Source organism: Peromyscus leucopus, chromosome 22 (genome assembly GCF_004664715.2).
Source record: "Peromyscus leucopus breed LL Stock chromosome 22, UCI_PerLeu_2.1, whole genome shotgun sequence".
Classification (NCBI taxonomy): Eukaryota; Metazoa; Chordata; class Mammalia; order Rodentia; family Cricetidae; genus Peromyscus; species Peromyscus leucopus.
Window position 1 is genome coordinate 25,011,032 of NC_051081.1, and position 15,023 is coordinate 25,026,054.

Genomic DNA, 15,023 nt, shown 5'->3' on the forward strand with positions numbered 1-15,023 from the left:
TAACGACAGCTTTATAGTCTGTACATTGTGTATCTTAAGTAGTAAAATTTAGGGTTGGATTACACCAATGCAGTAAGTCATTTACTCGGGTTTAATTGGCATTTTAAAAAGATAGCATGTTGCGTTTATGTAGTTTTTCAGTGTTATAGCACAGATGATACTATCACAAACATTTTAATCATGAAGACATAATGCACAACTGTTTCTCTTCACAGACGAGATAAACTTTGGATCTGCATGGAGTTCTGTGGAGGCGGCTCCTTACAGGACATATATCATGGTGAGACTAGAGTTGCTTTATAGATACTAAGCAGTCTGTTATCTACTATATCTGAACATTAATGTTGTTTAAGAAAAGAAAGCTATGCTTTATTTTTGAATTGTGTAATACACACGGATGAAAGGGTCATTTGCTTTACACAAGAGAAAGCTATCTGCTGTGGGGTTACTTGCTAACTCTGAAGGAACATCATAGTTAGTTCAGAACTTCAAACTCTGCCCTCGCAGAAACGAAAGGCTCTTAATGGCAGAAGATCAGGATACCTGAGTGTGATGGTTTAAAAGAGAATGTCCCCCATAAGCTCCTATGTTTGCATGCTTGGCCCCCAGCTAGTGGACCTGTTTGGGAAGGATTAGGAGGTGTGACCCGTGTGGAGGAGGTGTGGCCTTGTTGGAGGTGTGTCACTGGGCGTGGGCTTTGAGGTTTCTCTCTGCCCGCAATTTGTGTGTCAGATGTGAGTTCTCAGCTGCTACTCCAGCACCACACCTCCCTGCTGGCCGCCATGCTTCCTGCCGTGATGATAGTGGACTCACCCTCTGAAGCTGTAAGCCAGCCCCTGATTAAGGACTTTCTCTCATAAGTTGCCTCTTACATGGTGTCTTCTCTCAGCAAGAGAACAGTAGCTAAGACCCTGAGTGGTGGTGATGCTGACGTCATTGGCTTTGCTCTCGAGTGTTCATGGAGCTGCACCTAAATGTCTGTTTGTTCTCTTAGTGCAAAAATCTAGGGAATGAGGACATGAAAGTCAGTGGTAGACTACAGAAGACTCATAAGATAAACTCTGTTTGCTGTTTTCTATGGGATATTTTTTTTTTTCTGTCTACCATTTCTATCCTGGTTCTGACTAGAGTAGGCTTATTCTTTCCTGGCAGATTTACTTTTTGAGTAATGTAAAACACAATAACTCAATAATTCAAGCAGTCAGTTTCTTTGAGAAAACATTGTACATTTTCTCTTGAGTTCCTATTCTCAAGTATGGAACCTTTAGTAATTCCAGGTTTGATTGTACTAAAGAAGACGGTGAAAGTCCTTTTTAGTGGGAATTTTACTAAATAATTCAGAGTTCCTTTCGTATCACTTTATCTTCCTAGTACAGGTTTATTCAGTGTAAGAATGATGTAACAGCCTAGTGTATTCTAACAACCACAGTCAAGGAGGAGAAAGGAAGGGTAAGTTTTCTGAAATCATCTTCCAAAGCTCAGAGGGGAGAGCAGGCCTGGTTCATCTTGAGACGATAGGCAGCTTTTAGGTAGATATGAGAGGAAGTGTGTTCTACTAGTCAGTGATGTAGCAGTGACACTGTGGCACACAGGTCACTCCATTTAGCCTAGGATGGTGCATATAGGGGCCGAAATCATGTGAGAGCCTTGAAAGCCAGGCGGAAGAGCATGTGTGATGCTTGAAATTGAAACCTGGGCCATGTGCATGGTTAGCAGGGCTCTACCACCAAACCGTATCCTTCGCTCAAATTATAACTTTTTTTGAGATAAGATTTCTCTGTGTAGCCCTGGCTGTCCTAGAACTAGCTCCATAGACCAGGCTGGCCTTGAACTCACAGAGATCTGCCTGCCTCTGCCTCCCGGAGTGCTAGTATTAAAGGAGTATGCCACCACCTCCTGGCCAAATTACAACTTTTAAAAATAAATCAAATGAAAACCTCATAAACTCTAGGATTCTAGGAAGAGAAGAACTTCTCTTTCATTGGATAAAGAAACCTAGAATGTTATACTGTTCCCCACATAATGGCAGCATGGAGATGGGGTGAGGGGGTGGGGAAGTGGGGGATGGTGGGGTGGGGAGGCATCTGCAAAAAGAAAAGGAAACTTGTTTGACGTCCACACAAGCATACACATTATAGCCTAGTCAAAAAGTATTACATACTGCCAGGACACTAATTACTTCATGGAAACCTGGGTATGGCCAAAAGAGTGAACATCATGGCGGTGGGAAGCATGTGGAAGAGGCTGCTTACATCTTGACAGACAAGAAGCAAAGAAAAAGTCAATACTGAGAGGTCCAGGGCAAGATACAACACTAAGGACATGTCCCCAATGGCCTGTTTCTTCCAACTGTCCCCCCAACACTTCTTACTTTTCACTACTCTCCATATTCCCATGATATTATAAATCCATCAAAATAGCAATATATTTATTAAGTCAGGACCCTCGTGATCGAATTGTCTATAGAAAGGCCATCACAGACACTCAGATGTGCTTCACTAATTTTCCCGATTGTTACGTAATCCCGTTGACAATGAAGATTAACCATGACATTACTAAATACCATAGTCACTGGGTACTCCATAAGCAGAAGAAACTTATTTCTTATAGTCCTGGAGACTGAGAAGTCTAAGATGGGGGTGCCAGCAAGTTGAGTGTCCAGGAAGACAGGTGACAGCATCTGGTGCTGTCACATGGTAAATGAAAAGGAAAGGCAGCGAGGACTCCCACATTGCTTCTGATCTCATTCTTAAGAAAGTAGCCTTTTCATGGGGCTCATCTCCTAGGGTCTTACCTGCTAATACTATCACACTGAAGATTCAACATGGAGGCTAGAGGATGAAGTGTTTACCATGCAAGTGTGGAGACAGTAGTTTGGAACCCTGGCACCCATGTAAAGACAAGCTAGTGGTTCCACCGGTGATCCCAGCACTTGGAAGATGGAGACAGGCAATTCCCAGAGCAGGATGGCTAGCTAGACCAGCTGAGGTGGTGGACTCCATATTAAGAGAAAGACCCTGTCCCAATATATAAGATTGAGAGTGATTGAGAAAAATACCCAACATCATCCATCCTGTGGCCTGCACACACGTGTGCAATCACAGGTGAACACACACACCATGAAAAAGATTCCACGTGAATTTTAGAGGAACATATACTCAAACCATAGCAAATGCACACACAGGAACTGTTATGTACATCCAGAGGATAAGCTATGACTACCATACTTTCAGTTTTCAGTGAGTGAAGTAATTAAGCATATAGCAAGCAAAAGTAAAAGAAGGTAGCAAGAGGCAGATAAAGTTTCAGATCACACCAGATCACGACTCTATAGCATCCAGCAGAAATGCCTGCCTGGGGCAGCCTCATGACAGCCAACAAAGGCAACGCCATCAACCTGGGGACTTGAAGCACCAGCGGAGACTGACGGGGGAAGTTGCCGTCAGCTGGAACCCCCAGGTGAACTTTCTCCGTGGATGGGGTGGCAGCTTCGCTTCCACTGGCATTTTCCATGTGGGAGATCAACAGCAGCAGCCTCTGTGGGCGATGCTTCACCTCCTCGGCTCAGGGCGTGGTGTTTGTAACATCCTTCGCTGCTTGCTGCTTTTCTGTCCCTATTACAGTGGCGCCAGCCTGACCCAGCACGGGTGGGCGCTTCTTTCACAGTCTTGAAGCAGCATGTACTGTCCATCAGGGGGATTTACATTACACTCAGGATAAAGTGAAGGCGTGTCCACGCTAGTGAAAGAGCAGGTTTCCGAACGGTGTGCTGACTTTGGTTGTGCTCCTTTGTGTGTGCCGTGCGTGTAAAGCTGCCATGGCTCAACTCCCAGGCTTCTGACTTGGCAGTGGTGTGAAAGGAGGCATACACGCCGATTCAGTACAGACCGTATGCCAGCTTTTGAGTTTGGCCTTTCCCCGGGCTGCTGTTCTCTACCATGTATGGTGAGAGCTCACGTGCTCTTGGTTACATTAGTAGACAGCGGTAGCAAGCCACAGATCCCACTGAGCAACCAGACCCCGAGGTAGCAACTGATGCTTCGGTGTCCAGGACTGCTTAGCTGTGATGGCGTATGTTGGTATATGAAATTCATTTTTGACCTAGAATATTGTCAACTTAAAATGGATTTATCTAGAACATAACCCATTATAAGTTGAAGATCATGTTATATAAAATTCCTGTATAAAATCAACTTATAGATTATAGATGGAACTTTTTATATTATTGAGTAATATTCTGGATAGGGAAGAGACCTTTGCTTTCTTAACTTCTGTATTGACTAGAATTTTCATAGAGAATATACTTGAATTTTATAACTACAATGGTGATACTTTTAGAGAAAATATTGATTTAAAGCCAGCTGTGATACATGTTACTCATCAATAAAGAAACCTTAATGAAAGCTTATGCCACTTGGGCATTCTTTTAACATCTGTGAATATTGGATCAGCAAGGTATAAAATAAAATCAATTTTAGTCATTTATTTGTTTATAAACATAGTATGGCTTTAATGTGTCAGGCATTGTTGCAAACACTGGAAATACAGCAGTGAGCAATTCAGACTTAAAAAGAATCACAATGAAAACTGCCTTTTTGACATTGGGTTTAGTAGAATTGTTTAGGTATGTTGAGTCTGTTCTTAATGGGATTTGTATGTCACTTAGTGGAAGCATGTGTTGTTAATCTTGCTGATACTGATTTTCTTCTCTTACAGTAACGGGGCCCCTCTCAGAACTGCAGATTGCATATGTTAGCAGAGAAACACTACAGGCAAGTCATACTTAAAGTGCTATTCTTTATTAAATGCTTATGTACTGTGCATTACTGTCAAGGGACAAGATCATCTAGAACACTTTTAATACAGTTGTATTATTTTACTTACGTGTATTGTTCTGTTTTTGTGGTGTGGGGAGTTGAACCCAGGGCCTCACACATGCTAGAGAAGTGCTCTACACCAAGCTATATCTCTGGCCCTTAATACATTTATAAACTGTTAGAAATACAAGCCATATTTACAATCAAGTACTATAAAGCCTAAAGATTATAATATAACCTAGACTTCAAGCACTGTGGGTCTGTATATATATTCCTCTTAAAGATAAAGAAAGACTTGAAAATTCAGTAATATCAGAGAAATTGAAATGTATTCTGATTCTTTTGGGACATACACTTCAAAAGTTCCAACTGTTTGCACAGTTCATGAAGTGTTGTTTTAGAAGAATTAGTGGTTCTGTCTGAGCTTTCTTTCTCGTTCTCATCTTGACTCTGGTGTCTTCTATAATAGTTCATTACAATGAGTTGATACTTGGCTTTCTATAAAAAGTAAATAAAATGGTGACCACTATTCACTTGTGCTGTGTGATAAATCTTGCTTATTTTTCTATTTTTTTTTAAACTCTAGGGATTGTATTATCTTCACAGTAAAGGAAAAATGCACAGAGATATAAAGGTATACATTATATTTTTGGCCTGTTTTTTTTTTTTTTTGCTTTTAAATGACCTGTTTTTTACTTTAAAAATCACTGAGCAGACTTCTTGTGATTATTCTATTTGATAAATTTGCTACCTGAAATATATTACAGTCATAAATGTGAGTGATCTGTGGTGAGTCTCATTACATTCTTAGAGTAGCGTTGTTGAGGCAGGACTACGTAGACTGCCGTCCAAAGTGTGGGGCCGAGTGGGTTAGTTTGGAGTTTTGTTCGGTTGGTTTTGGTTTGGAGGTAGTTAGAGACATCGTCCATGTAGGTCAGGCTGTTCTCAGACTTACTATGTAGTTGAGAATGTATTTGAATTCCTGTTCCTTTTGACTCTGTCTCCCAAGTGCTGGAATCATAGGCAAGCACCACCACACCTGGCTGGATTAGTGTTTTTATAGTTGTTTTGTTTGCTTGCTTTTTGGTTTTTTTGTGGGGTGTGTGTGTGTGTGTGTGTTTAGTTTTTCCAGACAGGGTTTCTCTGTGTACTTTTGCATCTTTCCTGGCTAACTCACTCTGTAGCCCAGGCTGGCCTCGAACTCACAGAGATCCGCCTGGCTCTGCCTCCCGAGTGCTGAGATTAAAGGCATGTGCCACCACCTCCTGGCTTTTTATCTCATTTGTAACTTATTTGTTTATAAGGTACAAATTAGCTCCATAGCTTCCATAAAATCACAGTAAATTGCACGATTACTGTATCGTCTACTAGTCTGGCGCTCTTAAATTAGTGAAAGATATCATTAGTAATGTATCTGCGTGGGTGGAGGAAGCCTTGGTCACTCCCAGAGGACAGCGGCACTGGCCAGGCTGGGACTGGCTCAGGCTGACAGGACTCCTGAAGGGGTTTCTACCGCGCTCTCCACTGGAAATGGTTCTTGCTTCCGTTTATTTCCTTCTTCTGTTTACTTCCTTATACCACTCTCTCCCTCTGTTACTACTTTCTCAAGTTTTAAATTTCTGACCTTTTGAGGGAGAAGTGACTCTTGTTGCTTTCCTAGTCCCTGAGGAAAGCCTTGGACTCTGTCCTCAGAGAATGCTCACATGCCCACGCAGTCCAGTGTTCCCTGGAATGTAAGTGGACTCGTGGACTCCTGCTGTAGGTATTTCCCAGAAGCCCTTAAAAGACATGAGCAGGGGGCTTTGCGCTTCCAAGGTAAAGGAGCTTCCGTGGAGATCGGAGTGATAAGGAAGGGTCCAGTCATTGGCATTGGATGGTTGATGGGGAGGATTGGTAGGTTTTTGTCAGAAGTGGAGATTGGCGTGTTCTCCAAGTGGAAAGAACAATCTGAACAGAAATACAAAGTGAAGTATGAGGCCCTTCTGGAGACTATAATATCTGTATTATATTACTGAGCAGGGAGTGTGTGGGTTTCGTAGGTGATGAGCTTGGCTGGGTAGTTTTGTGTTCCTTTGGGGTCTGGGTAAATTCTGACCATCGGCCCAGCCTCTGCCCTTGTCTGAGCCTCCATCCTATTCTGTCTCACCTGTATCTGTAGGAGCCTTCTTCCAGCTCCCAATGCTTCCATCCTTGAGTGCTTCTATAGTTACTACTGTAGTTGACAAACAGAATGACCTTTTAAAGTCACTCCCCTGCTTACCAGCACCATTGACTTCCCATAGTACTCACTGAGAAATGCAGGTGCTTGGAATGTGGCCAGCAAGGCTATGTGTGATCCAGGCCCTGCATGCATTTCTCTGAGCTCGCCTCACACTCCATTCCTCTCTTTTACTCATTTTGACTCAGTCATGTATGAGTCTTTCTCTTCCCTCCATTTCCCAAATAATGACATGGAGACTTCTTATTATGAAAGCTTGGTCTTTAGCTTAGGTTTGTTTTTAACTAGCTCTTATAACTTAAATTAACCCATATTTTTATTAATCTACATTCTACCACATGGCTTTTACCTCTATCCCATTCTGTGTATCTAGCTAGTTAGGATTTCTCTCAAACCTCCATTAACTCCTCCTGCTTCCTCTCTCTGCCCAGAAGTCCCTCCTGTACCTCTTGCCTAGCTATTGACCGTTCAGCGTTTTACTACACCAGTCACAGCAATAAATCTTCACAGTGGACAAACGTCCCACAGCACAGCCACACTAAATTTGCGGTTCTTGGAATATTTCATACTCATTCTGCTTCTAGGTCTTTGTGATTGCTGTTTTTTCTTCCTATAATGTTCTTGTCCCAAATTTGGGTGTGGCTGTCTACACTTACTTCATTGAGAACTCTGCTCAAATATCGTCAGCTTTCAGAGGACTTCTTCCCATTTTTTGTTTTCAGAGAGTTTGTTTCTGCCTGACTTTGAATCCTCAGTTGGGCCAGAAATAATCATTTTTTATCTGCTTTCTTACCTACACACACAAACACTGGAACTTGTTTATTACTGTACACCAGAACTTACGTGCCTGGCTGGCAGTCAGTTGTCTCTCAGAGAGAAGCAGGGGCGTTGGGGGGGTGGATAGAGGGAAGAACAAGGGGGTCAGAAGCTGTGGTGTGTGTGTGGAATGATAGAAGTGGGGAGAGAACATGGAGGTCCGACTGCTCAGAGAGAGGCAGATTGAAGCCCTGATGTGGGCCCGTTTGCATCTCCTTCCTTTCCACCTCGTCCCAGAGGTCAGGGGCGGGTGAGTGGCTGTAGCTCCACTTCATGGATGATGTTCTAGGGTCTAGAAGTCTCCATTTTCTCTCTATTTTTTTTTCTTGGTTTTTTGAGACAGGGTTTCTCTGTGTAGCTTTAGCTCTCCTGGAACTCACTTGGTAGCCCAGGCTGGCCTCGAACTCACAGAGATTCACCTGGCTCTGCCTCAGGAGTGCTGGGATTAACAGTGTGTGCCACCACCTCCTATAAACAAACAGTTTGTTTGTTTGTTTGTTTGTTTGTTTCTCTCTTTCTCTCCCTCTCTCTCCTTCCCTCCTTCCTTTCTTCTTTCCTTTCTCTTCCTCCCTCTCTTCCTTTTTCCCCTTCTACTCTTCTGCTGTGTCTTTTTCTCTTGTCAGTTAGAGGTGGGGTTCTAAGAACATTTCCCCTGAGCAGTAATCACACCAGCACGTTGGATTAAAGAGCTGCCTGCTTTGGCATTTAAAAGTTGCATGGGGGAGCTGTGGAGCCCAGCTAGTGACGGGTGTGCTAGCTGACTCTAACCTCTTGAGAAAGCCGTTAGGATAGAAAGCCTCACCTATCAAGAGGCAGGACAGTCATGTGCCAGCAGTGATGAGTTCCATAGGGTAAGGGGACTGTTTAAGGATGGGAAATACAGTAGTCAGGTTTAAAGTATAATCAGAGCAATGAAATACGAGTCTAAAATATAGTGTAGCAATGGTATGTGATCAGCCAAGAAGTAGCATTTAGATTAAAATGTGTCACTTCTGTGTTAGCATTCATAGCTTGTTATTAGCAAGGAGCCCTTTTTAGGGGAGCACATGATGTAAATGTCATGAAATTAACTAAAAATTGGACAGCAATGTTTTCTATAATTATGTAACATTTTAGTTGAACACATTTTAAATTTAAGCATTTCTAGATCTAAGGCTGTGGTTATTTAATATGTATAGTTATTTAATATTTATAGTTTCACCTAATAAAATGTCTGCCTCCCACTCAACTAAAATGTTCTCCCTTTGAAGGGCGCTAACATTCTATTAACGGATAACGGTCATGTGAAGTTAGGTAAGTAAATCAGAATCCCAGCGCATGCACACATCTTTTCTGAATTGTAGTTGGGCTTGGTTGGGGTTTTGTTTGTCTTGTTTTTCAGGACTACAAGTCCTCTGTCCTAGATCACCCCTAGGGATAGCATATTTGTTTTTTCAGGACTACAAGTCTCCATCTGTCCTTGGTTATCCCTAGGAATAGCATATTTATTTTTCAGTGGAGATCTCATCGTAGGCCAGTCACCTCTCATTTCCTTCCTTCTAAACAGTTTGTCCTTCACAAGAAACAGATTGTTGCAAAGACACCATGAAGTCATATGCGTCGGGACTCTTCCACCTCTAAACCCAGGGGCTGGGCTTCCAGTAGAAAATCTCTATAAAACTGTAACCAGAAATGAGGACAAAAATAAAGCAATAAATGTCCAGTAACCCCAAAAGTACTACATCATTTATCCAACTTTAAAAAGCAAATGCACTATTATTTATATAAGAATAGAATTTCTATGCTAAGCCGGGCAGAGGTGCCACATGCCTTTAATCCCAGCACTCCGGAGGCAGAGCCAGGCGGATCTCTATGAGTTCTTTGAGACCAGCCTGGTCTACAAAGTGAATTTCAGGAAAGGTGCAAAGCTACACAGAGAAACCCTGTCTCTAAAAACCAAAAAAAAAAAAAAAAAAAAAAAAAGAATTTCGATGCTAAGTGTTGCTTTACTTTAAACAATAACTTACAAGGTATAATTACAGTAAAGTTCAGAACCAGTAATGACTCTGTATGAGTTTAAAACAGGAAAAGTGTTCACTATAGTAATTTTATTAACTGATAACAAGAATGTTTTAACAAATATGGAAAAATTATTTTGAAACTATTTAAGACAAACTAAATTTCAGAATATACGTTTGTTTTATAAAAATGTCAATAGGGCTCTGGATGTTAGCCTAGTGGGAGTCCTTGTCCAGAATATACAAGGCACTAGGTTTGTCCCTGGCTCCACAGCATAAACAAACAAACAAAACTGCTTGAATACATATGTAGAAATAATGACAAATATATAATAAAACAAATATCAAGCAGCTGCTATGAAGTAAAATTCGTCTGTTTGTTCAGTCTGTGTTGTTCTTATAGTACATTTTACAGCATGTGAGATCTCATACTTATTTCTGTAGTATTTAGTTGTCAAATAAAAATATATGAATGTATTAAAATATGGCTTTGCTTATTTTTTTTTTTTTTTTTTTTATTTTTTGTTATTTTGCAATGATAAAAAGCTACTTTTTTTTTTTTGTATTAGAATAAATTTTTTTTTTTTTTTTTTTTTAAAAATGATTTGATCTTAACCTTTGTTGTTGTTTGATTCATGCAAGTTACAGGGGAATCCATCTGGCTGTGCTACAGACCGCTGTGTGATATTTCAATAGTACATCAAAGTTAAAAATATAACATGATGAGGGGGTTCCATTTCTGTGAATTGATGAGAGTAATTATTGAAAGTTTGGTATTACCTTAAATGATTTCATTTTCTCCCTCTCTCTCTTTTTTAATAGCTGATTTTGGAGTTTCTGCACAGATAACAGCTACAATTGCCAAACGGAAATCCTTCATTGGTACCCCATATTGGTAATTTTATTTTAATTTACTTAAAATTTTATTGTCCTGTCATTATTGGATACAGAATTTCTTTAAAAAAAAAAAAAAAAAAAAGACTGGTCAGAATTCCTAGGCCTAAGACAGAGTGCATGAAGGTAATCAATAAGTTCAGTAATTTAAACATGTATTCTTATGGGTGGATTACTTGGCCAAAAAATACACTACATACTGATTTTCATAAGACAGGGAAGTCTTTAAAGTCTGATTCAGTTTTTAGGTTCCCGATACTTAACACATATTTTAATGTTTTTATATTTAGCGTTTTCTTCCTATGTGCTCTGATGATTATATTAGTCACAGTTTTCAAGAACCTTGCTGGTTTTGGTGTTTCTGGGAACTGAACGTAGGGCCTCAAACATGCTAAGTAAACAGTCTACCACTGAGCTGTCTCCCCAGACCTTTGTGCAGTCCTGGTTGACTGAGATCAAAGGCAGGTTTCTGGCATTTGGAATCTTCCCTGCCAGGCCCCAGTTCAATCCTTCAATCTTTTTCTAGCAGTCTCATCCACAGACCTTCCTTTCTGCCCATACCTGTCTCTGGATAGTCTTTACTATCGTAGGAAACCCGTCCTGCCTTTCATTCATTACTCCATCCTTTCTGCCACTAAACTGTGCTGGGTGGCTCAGCTGAGCACTGAGCACTGCTCTGGTTTTTACCACTGTGTAGTCTTGCCGTGCCTTCAACATCAATGCTCCCATTCCCCAGACATCTCTAGTCTGACCCTCAGTACTCAACTGCTACTGGGTTTTTGTTTTGTTTAAGTGGGCCATGATAAATATAATTTCTTATATTCATTTGTCCATTTATCAAATACAAATTTTTTAAAGTCAACTAGAGCTAAAATGACTTTTACAAAAAACTTACAGCCCTGTCTTTTGCTATGTCTAGTACAAGCCATTATTTGTAGACTTTGTTGGAGTAGTTGAAGATTTCAGCCTTTCATTCATCTTTCATTTGTCTTGTCCTTACAGTGTTCTTGCTGAACCAGTTAGTAGTCTATCACCACTCTTCACTGTTTCTTTTTAATTTGCTTAGATCTTGATCTCCTAGAAGACACCCATAGCTCCTCACATTGCCCAGTTCTGTAAGATGTGTCTGTATGATTTTCTATACCCATAAAACCTGTCAAGCTGGGGGAGAGATGCTCAGGAGAGCACGACTGCTCTCAGAGTCTGAGTTCAATCGCAAATATGTGTCATACATGTAATGAATCGTTTCTGTAACATAAAAAAAATCTAAAAAAAAAAAAAAAAAGAGAAAAAAAAACTGTCAAGCTATCGTGTGTGTGTGTGTGTGTGTGTGTGTGTGTGTGTGTGTGTGTGTGTGTGTGTACATACAGGAACTTTACTGCATGTTAGACTGACACTCTACAATTGAGCTACATCCCCCTGTTTTTCTTCCTGGACTAATTCTTTTTGGAGTCTTCTGTCTTTTCCACTCTGGTCTGTGTATGCTCAAGTGTAGCCTTTGATAGAGCTTTGCCCTGGGAGTGCCTTTCTTGGATTCTAGGTCATCTTCTTTTTATCTTTTTTGAAATACATTGTAGTATCTTTCTGGTAAAAGGTGTATGGATGTCAAAGCTTTAAGACTTTGCATTTCTAGCTTCTTCACATTTGATTGGCTATAGAACACTAGGTTGGATTTTTTTGAGGTGTTGTGTACGTGGCTTTCCTGTGATGCCGTGTAAAGCCATCCTGATGTGCGTCTCTTTGACTGTAACTTGTTCCTCCCCCCCAAAGTGATGCTTCATATTTTGATATTCCATGATGATTCCTGCTATTGATATCCCAGTATTTGCTTGTTTTCACTTTATTCATTCACACTTGTCATTGGTTTCCACCCGAAATTAAAGTCCTTCACATTCTAGATGGTCCTCCTGGGAAGTGCTCCTGCAGTGTTGACTTGGTCATTTCTCTGCTGTATTTCTTCTCTGGGTTTTAGTAGTTACATCTCAGGCCACTTGAATCAACCTACTAGTTTTCTCACTTTCTCCCAATTTATTTGTTTGTTTGTTTTCTAGACAGGATTTCACTATTTAGATCTGGTTGTCCTGGAACTCACTCTGTAGACCAGGCTGGCCTCAACTCACAGAGATCCACCTGCCTCTGCCTCCTGAGTGCAGGGATTAAAGCGTGCGCACTCCGCCCCATTTCTCCCACTTAAGAAAAAAAATCTTATGTTCAAGATCCAGGTGAATCTGTGACTTCAGGGCTGGCTGATGGTTTGTCTGCATAGCAAACTGCAGGTCTGCCAGGGTTGCAGAGTTGAGAGGGTCAAAAAATCTTCAGGTGTCTGTGAGAATTCCTCAGCTTTTTACATTTAGACTTTCATGAAGGAGGCTTCCCTCAAAAGTTTAAAAATTATTAGTTCACACCAAAGAGCGAGATGGTAGCAGCTGGCTCTGGAACTGAGTATGTAAATATACCTGTAGTCCCAGCTTTGGGGAGGCCGAAGGGGAATGGGGGGACACTCACTGGAGCCCCAAGATGTTGAGGACAGCATGGGGCAAATTGAGCCTGGCTCAGAATATGAAGGCAAAGCTGACTCACTTCTCCGTGTGCAGGAAAAGTAAGGGAATGACCTGGTGGTCAGTGTTCCCAGCACGGGCAGGCGGAGGACACTGAGGAATTCCATATTCTGGATCCACTTCGTTCCTGAGTGAAGCCTGTCATGTTTCTTCTTGTCTTTGTCCTGTGGGAATGAGGAAGGAGTAATTGCTGGGCTCAGTGGATGAGAGTAGGAATCGGGGAATTAGCTATTGACATTTAAGCGCTCTTCCTGTCCTCAGCCGGCCTCAGCCTGACTCTTAGCCTGTAACTCCACAGCAGGTGGGGCAGTCTTTGAGGCTGATCCTCTGTGCCCTTGGGTTACCTTGTCTTCTCGGAACATTATTCCACACTCCCTCTTCGTCTCTCTGTGGTTGTAGGTAAGCTATATCTCCTAGGGCTTCAGAAGGTGTGGATTTGTTTCTCCTCATTCTGCTCTTCCGGGTTCTGGCTTGCTTTAAGAGAGGAGCAAGGATTCGAGGAGCATCTATTGCTCTTCCCAAGTCCTCTCTCCCCAGTTTGTCTTGAAGCATCTGGAGGAACACGTGCATCCCCTGACTCACCTGATTCTGTACAATGTTTGTCGATAGGAACTGATCTTTACCTGCAGCTCCAGAAGTTAAACACTGGAGAGTGGAAATACCCAGGGAGCATGGGAAGCTGGGTTAGGTGAGGTAGGTTAACACTCCTGCTCGCTGCCTGTCTTGTGCCGTGCCTTTCCCACCTGGGTCTCAGAATACAGAATCGCTCCTGCAGAGCGCTCAGGCTAGTGACTGGTCAGGAAAGCCTGCTGAAGTGGGAAGACTGGGTGATAGTAGTGACTGAGCTCGGACTTACTCAGCAGCTCTGGGTGGAAGATAACCATCAAGATAAAGCCGACTTCCATCATCCAGACACATTTCCTGTACCCACTCCTCACCTCTGGCGACCCCTGTGACCTGTGTCTCTAACAAGTTTTTCTAAAGCATTCACTTTAATTTTGGTCATAGTTTGTCTTTTTTTTAATCTTTCTAGTAAGAGTGGTCAGCCAGGCATGGTGGCCTACACCTTTAGTCCCAGCACTCGGGAGGCAGAGACAGGTGGATCTCTGGGAGTTCGAGGCCAGCCAGGTCTGCAAAGCAAGTTCCAGGACAGCTAGGACTGTACAGAGAAACCCTGTCTTGGGAGGGAAAAAGAATGTTCGTAATATTTCATTACATCGTGTATTTGTAGCAGCAAGCTCACCTGTGGCACTGGTTCACATCACTGTGGATGGCAGGCGTAGACCACCATCTGGGTGTCCTGTGAAGCTGTGCTGGGCTCGCAAAGGGCAAAGGCTGCTTTTCAAGCCCTGCAGGGGCTTCCTTCCAGCTGCACTCTAGCTGCCAGTAACCAAGTCCCAGCACACTTTAAAATTTACTTTTCTTATCACAGTTTCAATTTCCATGAGAGAGATTTCAAGATGAAATCATTTTTAAGACCGAGTGCTTTGAAAATTGCCTGTTCTTTTTGTTTTTGTTTTGACTGTGACTGACCTGACTCTCCTGCAGTCAGACTGGAAAACAGTATGTGCATTGGTAACGCACCCACTCAACTTGCTCTTCGGAACTGGAAAAGTTGCATGTTTTTCTCAGTTGTTATTAAAACTTTGTTTTGGGATTTCAGAGCTTATGTATTTGAAAATTAACCATTTAAACAAATCAAGGTATAATTAGACTAAAGCAG

At 41.8% G+C, this 15,023-nt stretch overlaps 1 protein-coding gene across 4 annotated transcripts in view; it reads left to right on the forward strand.

The window, feature by feature from the left end:
• The window catches only part of Map4k3 (mitogen-activated protein kinase kinase kinase kinase 3), a 168,085-nt gene that overhangs the window by 85,582 nt on the left and 67,480 nt on the right, over positions 1 to 15,023 (forward strand). For all 4 annotated transcript variants that reach the window (XM_028855218.2, XM_028855220.2, XM_028855217.2 and 1 more), the window contains exons 4-8: positions 216 to 280; positions 4,717 to 4,772; positions 5,404 to 5,451; positions 9,102 to 9,144; positions 10,671 to 10,743. In XM_028855218.2, coding sequence (XP_028711051.1) covers positions 216 to 280; positions 4,717 to 4,772; positions 5,404 to 5,451; positions 9,102 to 9,144; positions 10,671 to 10,743 — 285 coding nt within the window. The remainder of the gene's footprint in view (positions 1 to 215; positions 281 to 4,716; positions 4,773 to 5,403; positions 5,452 to 9,101; positions 9,145 to 10,670; positions 10,744 to 15,023) is intronic.